The sequence below is a fragment of the Salvelinus fontinalis genome, chromosome 21 (assembly GCF_029448725.1).
Source record: "Salvelinus fontinalis isolate EN_2023a chromosome 21, ASM2944872v1, whole genome shotgun sequence".
Lineage (NCBI taxonomy): Eukaryota > Metazoa > Chordata > Actinopteri > Salmoniformes > Salmonidae > Salvelinus > Salvelinus fontinalis.
In genome coordinates this window covers 34,659,691-34,673,634 of record NC_074685.1, presented here as the reverse complement: position 1 = coordinate 34,673,634, position 13,944 = coordinate 34,659,691, and the positions used below count along the sequence as shown (strand labels likewise).

Here is a 13,944-nt window from a genome sequence, read left to right as displayed (position 1 = left end):
GAGCTCCCCTAGACTTACCCTCCCGGCCCACTACACCAACCCACACCACGGCAAACCAGGTCTGGGGCAGACTCCACCGTTTATTGGTTCGGGGAGAGATCAAATAGTCTGATGTTTAAATATAGAAAGTCTTATTTGACAGAGTCGAAGCAGCTTCCTGTCCTCTGGGAAAAGCCAAGTTCGTTCCACTGTCAGAGAGGAAATCTCTTCAAATCAGAAGAGGAAGCATCGCCGGATCCTAAACCCCCGCCTTGGTCAGCCGTGTTAAGACTAGATATTAACGAGATTAAATGAACATTGAAATCGTAGGATTTTAAGACTAGGCTCGAGATTCAATCTGATCACCCCTTTTCGGTCACAAAGGTAACGTTTCTGCATTCACACTAAACACTGCATATGTCGGCTCAATCGGATATGACTAGCGTCCGGATTGAATCGAGGCCTAGATATTGCTTCAATAGAAAAGTGCACAATTATTGGCCGGTGGCCACACTATAGTGAACTCCAGACGTGTTCCTATTGTGACTATAACTAGGCTAAAAGTTACAAAACGATTGATTTATGGCATACTGGCAAGAGAACCACGCAGAGTAAACTGTGTCTGAACTATGTCTGCATTCATAAACCATTCTTTAGAACCCAAACGACCAGCCACATATTGCACCAGCAACCCAGTATATAAGCCAAGTTGTTTACTTGGCGAGAAGAAACGTGTGACATATCCAAAAAGCTGCTGGAGGGATAGAACCCGGGGAGGGCACGTCTAGTTCACAGGAAAAACTTCAGAGGACAAAGCAAGACATCCGAAATTAAAAAGCGGAATTGAAAAGACACAAAGACGAATTCACCTACAACAGAATTTCAGATGAGAAAAAAAAAACGAAACAGGGGATCACGCAAATGTGAGCAAAAATATTCCGCCTCTCTGCACTTGGTCTGAAATAGTACTAGACTCTCAGACGATCCAACCGTGAGAAAAGACGGCCAGAAGTGAGGATGTCCAGAAACCGTAAAGAGGCGTCTCTGCGTGTCGCTGTGAGAAGTTGGTACATGGTACTGTAATATCTACCTCTATGTGCCAATGCTACTTGGTGTTGCTAGCTAATGTCTTTCCTCGTCTCTCCTTGTCTCTCCCGGCTCAGAAGGCTTTCACCAGAGAACACACTCTGACAACCAGAACCACCGCTATCCCAACACACGCACGCACACTGAAAACCATTCATTGGGTTAAGAAGTTGAGGACCTTCAAGACCAAGCTACTTTGTTTTCTATAGACGCTGTCTGACTAGAGGATTTATTAATACTTCTAAACCCAGACTCTATCTGTTATCATCTGCCGGTTCTGAGGGGCACTATTTGAAATAAATTAAGGATATCCTTCTTTAAAGAGGCAGGAAAACAAATCTATCTGTTATTCAAAGCACGGAGAGACGGAAGATTCGGAAGAGGAGGACGAGTGTAGGATTTCTGTATCTGTCCCAAATCCCCGGCTCAATGTTTGGATGGCTGGAAGGCTATCCATGTCTTTTACCTACTGAGGACGTTTCTAGTTGGTTCAGGATATGTACAAGAGTTCCAATAGGTGGTTTTAACTGAGAATAAACTGAGATAGGCAGTGTCTCAGGGATGCCCCTCTTCCACTTACTCGAGGAAGCTGGTGATATAGTCCTTACTGCAGGCCGACCAGGAGAAGGGGTTGGTGTTAGCTGTGATGTGGGCCGCCATCAGCTTGGCTGCCTCATGGCCTTTAGTCCCACATGAGTTTCCTATTCCATCATGGTTCATCCCGAAACTGTAAGACACAAAATGGAGGACAGAGAGGAGGGCAGGTAAAACACGGAGTAAGATGGGATCAAGACAGTGATCTAAGGCCAGTTGCAGGTTTAGGTAAGGAGTGGGGGAGGATCAACTGATCCTAGATCTGTGCCTAAGGGCAGCTTCTACCCAGATTGGCTCAACATCCCATTCAAAGAGAGATTGGTGGTGTCATGGAGGGAGATATCTACTGCGGGTGATGTGTGTGAATCAGTCAGATAGATTCTAATACTGCGGGTGATGTGTGTGAATCAGTCAGATAGATTCTAATACTGCAGGTGATGTGTGTGAATCAGTCAGATAGATTCTAATACTGCGGGTGATGTGTGTGAATCAGTCAGATAGATTCTAATACTGCGGGTGATGTGCGGGAATCAGTCAGATCGATTCTAATACTGCGGGTGTCAAACAGATTCAGTCAAACAGATTCTTCCTTGGGGTTTGGCTGGCATGTTTAGGTACCTCTGGACTGAATGAATCTCTACCTCTCTCTACACTATGTTCTACCTATCTCTAGAGAGGCTTTTAGAGGGTCAGAGAGAAGTAGAGAGGCTTTGAGATGGTTAGAGAGAGGTAGAGAGGCTATGAGAGGGTTAGAGAGAGGTAGAGAGGCTATGAGAGGGTTAGAGAGAGGTAGAGAGGCTATGAGATGGTTAGAGAGAGGTAGAGAGGCTATGAGATGGTTAGAGAGAGGTAGATAGGCTATGAGATGGTTAGAGAGAGGCAGAGAGGCTATGAGATGGTTGGAGAGAGGTAGAGAGGCTATGAGATGGTTAGAGAGAGATAGAGAGAATATGAGATGGTTAGAGAGGTAGAGAGGCTATGAGATGGTTAGAGAGAGGTAGAGAGGCTATGAGATGGTTAGAGAGAGGTAGAGAGGCTATGAGATGGTTAGAGAGAGATAGAGAGGCTATGAGATGGTTAGAGAGAGGTAGAGAGGCTATGAGATGGTTGGAGAGAGATAGAGAGGCTATGAGATGGTTAGAGAGAGGTAGAGAGGCTATGAGATGGTTGGAGAGAGATAGAGAGGCTATGAGATGGTTAGAGAGAGATAGCGATGCTATGAGATGGTTAGAGAGAGATAGAGAGACTATGAGATGGTTAGAGAGAGGTAGAGAGGCTATGAGATGGTTAGAGAGAGATAGAGAGGCTATGAGATGGTTAGAGAGAGGTAGAGAGGCTATGAGATGGTTAGAGAGAGATAGAGAGGCTATGAGATGGTTAGAGAGAGGTAGAGAGGCTATGAGATGGTTGGAGAGAGATAGAGAGGCTATGAGATGGTTAGAGAGAGATAGAGAGGCTATGAGATGGTTAGAGAGAGGTAGAGAGGCTATGAGATGGTTAGAGAGAGATAGAGAGGCTATGAGATGGTTAGAGAGAGATAGAGAGGCTATGAGATGGTTAGAGAGAGATAGAGAGACTATGAGATGGTTAGAGAGAGATAGAGAGACTATGAGATGGTTAGAGAGAGGTAGAGAGGCTATGAGATGGTTGGAGAGAGGTAGAGAGACTATGAGATGGTTAGAGAGGGATAGAGAGGCTATGGGATGGTTAGAGAGGGATAGAGAGGCTATGAGATGGTTAGAGAGAGATAGAGAGACTATGAGATGGTTAGAGAGAGGTGGAGAGGCTATGAGATGGCTAGAGAGAGGTAGAGAGGCTATGAGATGGTTAGAGAGAGATAGAGAGACTATGAGATGGTTGGAGAGAGGTAGAGAGGCTATGAGATGGTTAGAGAGAGGTAGAGAGGCTATGAGATGGTTAGAGAAAGATAGAGAGGCTATGAGATGGTTAGAGAGAGATAGAGGCTATGAGATGGTTAGAGAGAGGTAGAGAGGCTATGAGAGGGTTAGAGAGAGGTAGAGAGGCTATGAGATGGTTGGAGAGAGGTAGAGAGGCTATGAGATGGTTGGAGAGAGGTAGAGAGGCTATGAGATGGTTAGAGAGAGATAGAGAGACTATGAGATGGTTAGAGAGAAGTAGAGAGGCTATGAGATGGTTGGAGAGAGGTAGAGAGGCTATGAGATGGTTGGAGAGAGGTAGAGAGGCTATGAGATGGTTAGAGAGAGGTAGAGAGGCTATGAGATGGTTAGAGAGAGGTAGAGAGGCTATGAGATGGTTAGAGAGAGATAGAGAGGCTATGAGATGGTTAGAGAGAGGTAGAGAGGCTATGAGATGGTTGGAGAGAGATAGAGAGGCTATGAGATGGTTAGAGAGAGGTAGAGAGGCTATGAGATGGTTGGAGAGAGATAGAGAGGCTATGAGATGGTTAGAGAGAGATAGCGATGCTATGAGATGGTTAGAGAGAGATAGAGAGACTATGAGATGGTCAGAGAGAGGTAGAGAGGCTATGAGATGGTTAGAGAGAGATAGAGAGGCTATGAGATGGTTAGAGAGAGGTAGAGAGGCTATGAGATGGTTAGAGAGAGATAGAGAGGCTATGAGATGGTTAGAGAGAGGTAGAGAGGCTATGAGATGGTTGGAGAGAGATAGAGAGGCTATGAGATGGTTAGAGAGAGATAGAGAGGCTATGAGATGGTTAGAGAGAGGTAGAGAGGCTATGAGATGGTTAGAGAGAGATAGAGAGGCTATGAGATGGTTAGAGAGAGATAGAGAGGCTATGAGATGGTTAGAGAGAGATAGAGAGACTATGAGATGGTTAGAGAGAGATAGAGAGACTATGAGATGGTTAGAGAGAGGTAGAGAGGCTATGAGATGGTTGGAGAGAGGTAGAGAGACTATGAGATGGTTAGAGAGGGATAGAGAGGCTATGGGATGGTTAGAGAGGGATAGAGAGGCTATGAGATGGTTAGAGAGAGATAGAGAGACTATGAGATGGTTAGAGAGAGGTGGAGAGGCTATGAGATGGCTAGAGAGAGGTAGAGAGGCTATGAGATGGTTAGAGAGAGATAGAGAGACTATGAGATGGTTGGAGAGAGGTAGAGAGGCTATGAGATGGTTAGAGAGAGGTAGAGAGGCTATGAGATGGTTAGAGAGAGATAGAGAGGCTATGAGATGGTTAGAGAGAGATAGAGAGGCTATGAGATGGTTAGAGAGAGGTAGAGAGGCTATGAGAGGGTTAGAGAGAGGTAGAGAGGCTATGAGATGGTTGGAGAGAGGTAGAGAGGCTATGAGATGGTTGGAGAGAGGTAGAGAGGCTATGAGATGGTTAGAGAGAGATAGAGAGACTATGAGATGGTTAGAGAGAAGTAGAGAGGCTATGAGATGGTTGGAGAGAGGTAGAGAGGCTATGAGATGGTTGGAGAGAGGTAGAGAGACTATGAGATGGTTAGAGAGAGATAGAGAGGCTATGAGATGGTTAGAGAGGGATAGAGAGGCTATGAGATGGTTAGAGAGAGATAGAGAGACTATGAGATGGTTAGAGAGAGGTAGAGAGGCTATGAGATGGTTAGAGAGAGGTAGAGAGGCTATGAGATGGTTAGAGAGAGATAGAGAGACTATGAGATGGTTGGAGAGAGGTAGAGAGGCTATGAGATGGTTAGAGAGAGGTAGAGAGGCTATGAGATGGTTAGAGAGAGATAGAGAGGCTATGAGATGGTTAGAGAGAGATAGAGAGGCTATGAGATGGTTAGAGAGAGGTAGAGAGGCTATGAGAGGGTTAGAGAGAGGTAGAGAGGCTATGAGATGGTTGGAGAGAGGTAGAGAGGCTATGAGATGGTTGGAGAGAGGTAGAGAGACTATGAGATGGTTGGAGAGAGGTAGAGAGGCTATGAGATGGTTGGAGAGAGGTAGAGAGGCTATGAGATGGTTAGAGAGAGGTAGAGAGGCTATGAGAGGGTTAGAGAGAGGTAGAGAGGCTATGCGATGGTTAGAGAGAGGTAGAGAGGCTATGAGATGGTTAGAGAGAGGTAGAGAGGCTATGAGAGGGTTAGAGAGAGGTAGAGAGGCTATGAGATGGTTAGAGAGAGGTAGAGAGGCTATGAGATGGTTAGAGAGAGGTAGAGAGGCTATGAGATGGTTAGAGAGAGATAGAGAGGCTATGAGATGGTTAGAGAGAGATAGAGAGGCTATGAGATGGTTAGAGAGAGGTAGAGAGGCTATGAGAGGGTTAGAGAGAGGTAGAGAGGCTATGAGATGGTTGGAGAGAGGTAGAGAGGCTATGAGATGGTTGGAGAGAGGTAGAGAGGCTATGAGATGGTTAGAGAGAGATAGAGAGACTATGAGATGGTTAGAGAGAAGTAGAGAGGCTATGAGATGGTTGGAGAGAGGTAGAGAGGCTATGAGATGGTTGGAGAGAGGTAGAGAGACTATGAGATGGTTAGAGAGAGATAGAGAGGCTATGAGATGGTTAGAGAGGGATAGAGAGGCTATGAGATGGTTAGAGAGAGATAGAGAGACTATGAGATGGTTAGAGAGAGGTAGAGAGGCTATGAGATGGTTAGAGAGAGGTAGAGAGGCTATGAGATGGTTAGAGAGAGATAGAGAGACTATGAGATGGTTGGAGAGAGGTAGAGAGGCTATGAGATGGTTAGAGAGAGGTAGAGAGGCTATGAGATGGTTAGAGAGAGATAGAGAGGCTATGAGATGGTTAGAGAGAGATAGAGAGGCTATGAGATGGTTAGAGAGAGGTAGAGAGGCTATGAGAGGGTTAGAGAGAGGTAGAGAGGCTATGAGATGGTTGGAGAGAGGTAGAGAGGCTATGAGATGGTTGGAGAGAGGTAGAGAGACTATGAGATGGTTGGAGAGAGGTAGAGAGGCTATGAGATGGTTGGAGAGAGGTAGAGAGGCTATGAGATGGTTAGAGAGAGGTAGAGAGGCTATGAGAGGGTTAGAGAGAGGTAGAGAGGCTATGCGATGGTTAGAGAGAGGTAGAGAGGCTATGAGATGGTTAGAGAGAGGTAGAGAGGCTATGAGAGGGTTAGAGAGAGGTAGAGAGGCTATGAGATGGTTAGAGAGAGGTAGAGAGGCTATGAGATGGTTAGAGAGAGGTAGAGAGGCTATGAGATGGTTAGAGAGAGATAGAGAGACTATGAGATGGTTAGAGAGAGGTAGAGAGGCTATGAGAGGGTTAGAGAGAGATAGAGAGACTATGAGATGGTTAGAGAGAGGTAGAGAGGCTATGAGATGGTTAGAGAGAGGTAGAGAGGCTATGAGATGGTTAGAGAGAGGTAGAGAGGCTATGAGATGGTTAGAGAGAGGTAGAGAGACTATGAGATGGTTAGAGAGAGGTAGAGAGGCTATGAGATGGTTAGAGAGAGGTAGAGAGACTATGAGATGGTTAGAGAGAGGTAGAGAGGCTATGAGATGGTTAGAGAGAGGTAGAGAGGCTATGAGATGGTTAGAGAGAGGTAGAGAGGCTATTAGATGGTTAGAGAGAGGTAGAGAGGCTATGAGATGGTTAGAGAGAGGTAGAGAGGCTATGAGATGGTTAGAGAGAGGTAGAGAGGCTATGAGATGGTTAGAGAGAGGTAGAGAGGCTATGAGATGGTTAGAGAGAGGTAGAGAGGCTATGAGATGGTTAGAGAGAGGTAGAGAGACTATGAGATGGTTAGAGAGAGGTAGAGAGACTATGAGATGGTTAGAGAGAGGTAGAGAGGCTATGAGATGGTTAGAGAGAGGTAGAGAGACTATGAGATGGTTGGAGAGAGGTAGAGAGGCTATGAGATGGTTAGAGAGGGCTCCCTGGCTCCGTAACATCTGGTGTAGAGGGGACTAGAGGTCAGGGATCAGTCTCTGTCTGGAGCACTGAAGGAACCAGAGAGTTTTAACCACCACCCTGATGTTGCCTGCCTGTCAATCAATCACCAGCTACAGTCCAGACTGGCCAGGTATATGCAGCCAGCTACAGACTCGGGAGGAGGGAGGTGGGGAGAGACCAGGGCCAAACTCTCTACCTTCTCAATTAGACAGGGGGAAAGAGAGAGCGGGAGAGGGAGAGAGCGGGAGAGAAAGACAGAGAGAGAGACGTAAAAAGAGGTTCAACCCCCACTCAATTCACCCTCCCTCCCACTAAACACAACCCCCCCCCCCCCCCCCCCCCCCCCTCTCTCTCTCAGCGGCTGATCAGTGGAGCTAGTCTCTCTAGTGTAAACCTCCTAACAGAAAGAAAGGCTGCTGTCTACTGCCCAACTATTCATTTCTGACTCAACACTGAACTGGCTGCATATAAATCATTTTAACAATTCACATTTTCTTCTCCCCAAAACATTGTCTGTCTGAATATCGTAACGAAAGAAAAGCTAGCGTTACGGCAGGAAGCCGAAGCTTACTTTTCCTGACCGTCCAAAAGCACAAATCAGTATGTAATGTATATAACAAACCAACCACATCGCAAGGCCCCGGCCTGTTTTTCTAAGGCTGGCGTTTATGACATTTTACCCTACTCTGGAAACAAATCAGCCGTCCTGAAACCGTGTCGCGACATTTCATTTTTTTCATACATCCTCTCCTCGCAGGGACTATTTTTACAACTGCCCCACAACAGAAGCAGACGCGAGACATAATAAAGGAAATGGCCATCTCTGTGAACCGTAGGGAGTGAATACGTAGACCAATACATCATCATTATTTACATTTATATTCAGGAGGTATGAGGACACTGTCATTAGCATGAGCAAATATGTAGAGATACAGTACAGGGTGTCTGTAGAGGGGAGCGTAGCTACACACAGCCAGATTTGGCAACCCGACCCAAAGCTCTGGTACTTCTTCGAGAATAGTAGAGCCACTCTCTCTGTGCAGGAATATACATTACACGGCCAAAAGTAGGTGGACACCCCTTCAAATTAGTGGATTCGGCTATTTCAGCCACAGCCGGTGTCGACAGGTGTATAAAATCGAGCACACAGCCATGCAATCTCCATAGACAAACATTGGCAGTAGAATGGCCCGTACCGCAGAGCTCAGTGACTCAACGTGGCACCGTCATAATATGGCACCTTTCCAACAAGTCAGTTGGTCACATTTCTGCCGGTCAACTGTAAGTGCTGTTATTGTGAAATGGAAACATCTAGAAGCAACGACGGCTCAGCCGCGAGGTGGTTAGCCACAAAAGCTCACAGAACGGGACCGGCAAAAGCTGAAGCGCGTCAGCACAAGAACTGTTTGTCGGGGACTTCATGAAATTTGTTTCCAGGGCAACACGCCTAATATCACAATACGCAATGCCAAGGGTTGGCTGGAGTGGAGTAAAGCTCGACGTAATTGAACTCTGCCTATGATTTTGGAATGAGGTGTTCGACGAGCAGGTGTCCGTATACTTTTGGACATGTAGTGTATGCATGTATGTATTATTATTATACATTGGTGTAGTTAAATGTTTTTTGTGAGAATATTGTCATCCGGCTGAACATTATTTGGGGACATACAACTGGTTTTAAAACCGTGTCCCTGTGTCAGAATCCTTGGTGTGGAGGAGATAAGGTAAAGGCCTGAAAGGGTTAACAGTGTTTAGTAAAGCCTTGCAGAGGATTCTGAGTAAATGTGAGCAGACTTACTTGTGGCCAATCTCGTGAGCGATGGTGAAAGCAGAACCCAGGCCGATGTCTTCATTGATGCTGCAACTCCTCTCCGGCTCACACATCCCAGCTACCGACGCCAAGCCTGGACACACACAGAGAGAGAGAGTGAGAGAGAGAGAGAGAGAGAGAGAGAGAGAGGAGAGAGAGAGGAGAGAGGAGAGAGAGAGAGAGAGAGGTGAGAGAGGAGAGAGAGAGAGAGATAGAGAGATAGAGAGTGAGAGAGTGAGAGAGAGTGAGAGAGAGTGAGAGAGAGAGAGAGAGAGAGGGAGAGAGAGAGAGAGAGAGAGAGAGAGGAGAGAGAGAGAGAGAGAGAGAGAGAGAGAGAGAGAGAGAGAGAGAGTGAGAGAGAGAGAGAGAGAGAGAGAGAGAGAGAGAGAGAGAGAGAGAGAGAGAGAGAGAGAGACAGGGTACATGTCAAGGTGTAACATTTTAAGAGTCAGGACCATAAAAGCTGGATTCCTCAGTTCTGACCTCCCTGGTGTTGAAGTTAGAGCAGCATGAGAGAAGAAGTCAACTCTGAACCCTCTCGGGGCTGTGTACCAAATGCCACCCTATTTCCTTTATAGTGCCCTACTTTTGACTATACAGGAAATAGGGTGCCATTTGGGACGTAGCCTAAGAGCGTTGAGAGTTGACTTCTTCTCTCACCGGGCTCTGGTCAATATTAGTGCACTACTTAGGGCATAGGGTGTGAGCCGCTGCTGGACTCACCAGCAGAACCTGACTTTAGCATCAACTGGCTAGACATGAACTTTTTTCAACTTAAAGTCAGAGCTGGAAAATGTCTAGACACAGGTTTGGATTTATACATTTCACTCCAAGTAACAAGGGACCACCTAGTAATGCAAGCCAAGGAAGGGGATTTAAGAAAACATTTTCCTTCCACCCCCCCACCCCCCCACCCCCCCCTCTCAAAAATATAGATGTTTTCACCATTGCTGAGGAGTTCCAAAGAGAAAAGAATATGCATATTCTGGATGTTTGAGAAAGGGCTTTTTTTGAAGAGAGGAGAGGAGAGTTAAAGAACACTGAGTAAAGCTATAAAACTCTGTGTGTGTGTGTGTGTGTGTGTGTGTGTGTGTGTGTGTGTGTGTGTGTGTGTGTGTGTGTGCGTGCGTGCGTGCGTGCGTGCGTGCATAAAGCCTTTTCCACCATCCAGGTGTCTCTGTCTCCCCAAAGGGTAACAGGTCAGATAGAAGAGAAGAGAAGAGGGGACCATTCCACACAGATTGCATCTACAGGGTTTCACATAACACTCAGAAGTGGGGTTGGCTCAGTATTATCTCCCACCCAGATTACCTAAAGACCCAAGGGACAAAGAGCTGACCTGTAGCATGACCCCTGATATTAACGGGAGGAGGGGAGAGGGGGAGAGCGGTTGAGAGGGGAGGAGAAAGGGAGAGGAGGAGAGGGTTGAGAGGAGAGGGTGAGAGGAGGAGAGGAGAGGGTTGAGAGAAGAGGAGAGGGAAGAGAGGAGGGGAGGGAAGAGAAGAGAGGAGGAGAGGGGGAGAAGGTTGAGAGGAGGAGAGCGTTGAGAGGAGAGGAGAACGGGAGAGGACGAGAAGAATGAGGGGGAAGAGCAAGGGAGGAAAGGGAGAGGGAGAAGGAGGAGGTAGGGGAGAAGAGAAAGGGTGGGAAAAGGAGAGGAGAGAGGAGTAGAGGAAGAGGAGGGAGTGAGAGAGAATGAGGAAACCAAGCAGATGCCGGCGCAATTAAGGCGACGGGGGGAATGTGACAAATGCGGTCAATCTGTCAACCCCCCCAGAGTCCCAATATTACCTCCAAGATATACTGTGGTGCCTGCAGGGGCTCTGCACCATCAGAGGAGGGAGGGGTCCTGACACTCCCTGCTGTCCTTTCTCCACAACCACCACCTCTCTCTTTCTCTCTCTCACGTTCTCTTAGTGTGTGTTCTCCTGCTCCCCCTCTCTCTATCTAAACCTCTCTCTCTCTCTCTCTCTCTCTCTCTCTCTCTCTCTCTCTCTCTCTGACTCTCTGAGCTTGGTTACAGAAGCTTAACAAGTTTGTAAGTTTAGGTTTTAAAGTTTGCCACAGTTCCTGTCACAGTGGAGACACAACATGCCAAACCAAACCCCTGGGGAAAAGGACTGGAACCCAGTGTCCTTAAAGTACTGTACCAGGAAGAAAAGAGACCATATGAACGTATAAATAGCCACATTATTTGAGCTATATTGGTAGAAGGACACAGTCAAGTGCACTTGGACTTTACCACGCCTGTACCCTACCCTGCCACCACCCTGCCCTGCCTGGACCTAACCCTGTCTGTACCCTGCCCTGCCTGGACCTAACCCTGTCTGTACCCTGCCCTGCCTGGACCTAACCCTGTCTGTACCCTGCCCTGCCTGGACCTAACCCTGTCTGTACCCTGCCCTGCCTGGACCTAACCCTGTCTGTACCCTGCCCTGCCTGGACCTAACCCTGTCTGTACCCTGCCCTGCCTGGACCTAACCCTGTCTGTACCCTGCCCTGCCTGGACCTAACCCTGTCTGTACCCTGCCCTGCCACTACCCTGCCCTGCCTGGACCTAACCCTGTCTGTGCCCTGCCCTGCCTGGACCTAACCCTGTCTGTACCCTGCCCTGCCTGGACCTAACCCTGTCTGTACCCTGCCCTGCCTGGACCTAACCCTGTCTGTACCCTGCCCTGCCTGGACCTAACCCTGTCTGTGCCCCGCCCTGCCGACAGTATTCCCCACCTGGTCTCTCTGAGCTGTCTCCCCTTGCCTCCAGGCCACAGAACAGAGTGGAACAGAGAGCAGAACGTAGAGCCACTCACCTAGAGTCCCACAGGGTTTGTTCTTGTAAGTGCAGATGTCATACCTGAGGGAGAGGAAGAAGAAACATGAGACATGAGGATTCTTCTGTCAGGCACTCTGTGCTTCTATTCTGCTCTACTCTACTCTATTCTATGTTCATCTATTCTATTTTATTCTATTCTCAGCACCTTTGATGTCAAAACCAGGCATCTCTGGCAGTTACCTTTAGTATTTGACCTTAGTTGTTATCCAGCAACAAGTCTTTGAACGGTTTAGTCATATCATGAAGGTTTGTCCTTCTATAAATGTCTTTAAATGTCAACCAGCTAGCACATGCAGGCAGGCAGACAGACAGGCAGACAGACAGGCAGACAGACAAGCAGACAGGCAGACAGAACGACAGACAGGCAGACAGACAAGCAGACAGGCAGACAGAACGACAGACAGGCAGACAGACAAGCAGACAGGCAGACAGAACGACAGACAGACAGGTAGGCAGGTAGGCAGGCAGGCAGACAGACAGACAGACAGACAGACAGACAGACAGACAGACAGACAGGCAGGCAGGCAGGCAGACAGACAGACAGACAGGCAGGCAGGCAGACAGACAGACAGACAGACAGACAGACAGACAGACAGACAGACAGACAGACAGACAGACAGGCAGACAGGCAGACAGACAGACAGACAGACAGACAGACAGACAGACAGACAGACAGACAGACAGACAGACAGACAGACAGACAGACAGACAGACAGACAGACAGACAGACAGACAGACAGACAGACAGACAGACAGGCAGGCAGGCAGGCAGGCAGGCAGGCAGGCAGGCAGGCAGGCAGGCAGGCAGAGACAGACAGACAGGCAGGTAGGCAGGCAGGCAGGCAGACAGACAGACAGGCAGACAGGCAGACAGACAGACAGGCAGACAGACAGGCAGGCAGACAGGCAGGCAGACAGGCAGGCAGACAGGCAGACAGACAGGCAGGCAGACAGACAGACAGACAGACAGACAGACAGGCAGGCAGGCAGACAGGCAGACAGGAAGCAACACAGTGTTTAAAGTCCAATAAGACCCTGCTGTGTCCCTGTTGTAACCCTCGCCCTCAGTCTGTCTGTCTGTCTGTCTGTCTGTCTGTCTGTCTGTCTGTCTGTCTGTCTGTCTGGTCTGTCCTTCCGTCCTCCTATCTATCTGTACATTTCTCTCTCTCTCTCTCTCTGATACAATGCTAATCCAATCCAGCGCACATCATACATTTACAATGAGTGATCCAATCATCCCTAAAGCTTTTAATCTATTAAAAACCCAAGGACACTGCAAATTACATTTCATTTTGCCCCCCCCTCCCCTCCCTCTATCTGTTTCCCCTCCACCCCCCTATCCCGGTGGACCGGTTCCAAACCCATGAGGCACGGTCTCGAGGACAAGCAGACTCCACCTCGTTTAGGACATCTATTTATTTAGATTTACTTCCCTTAATTTCCCACTGAGTTTCTCAAACACCATGGGCCACGTTCCAAACGAGACACCGCATCCTCGATGACGTGGCCAGAGCCTAATAAAGCAACAACAGCGAGGGATGGAGATGTCGCTCTGTATAGCACGGTGCCTAGAGGGAGGAGCTGGACGTGGACCATACATAACCTCAAGGATAATCAGGGGAATGACTCTGTCTGGGGAGAATGTCTCCTCTCCTCCCGATCGGCCCAGAGAGACAGAGAGACAGAGAGAGCGACTGATTGTTTTTGCCTTTTTGTTTTGTTTAATTAACTTTGTTGGTTTTTGTCATTGTTGTTTTGTTTTTGTTTTTTCATTTGCTTTGGCAATGTAAAAACGTTTCCCATGCCAATAAGAGAGAGAGAGAAGAGAGA

General features: G+C 47.8%; 1 protein-coding gene across 1 annotated transcript in view; it reads right to left on the bottom strand.

Annotated features, from left to right (window-relative positions):
* The window catches only part of LOC129818756 (A disintegrin and metalloproteinase with thrombospondin motifs 6-like), a 91,542-nt gene that overhangs the window by 58,437 nt on the left and 19,161 nt on the right, over nucleotides 1-13,944 (bottom strand). The window contains exons 7-9 of the mRNA XM_055874965.1: nucleotides 12,092-12,135; nucleotides 9,273-9,378; nucleotides 1,646-1,792 (exon numbers count right to left, since the gene is read on the bottom strand). Of these exons, the coding sequence (XP_055730940.1) occupies nucleotides 1,646-1,792; nucleotides 9,273-9,378; nucleotides 12,092-12,135 (297 nt within the window). The remainder of the gene's footprint in view (nucleotides 1-1,645; nucleotides 1,793-9,272; nucleotides 9,379-12,091; nucleotides 12,136-13,944) is intronic.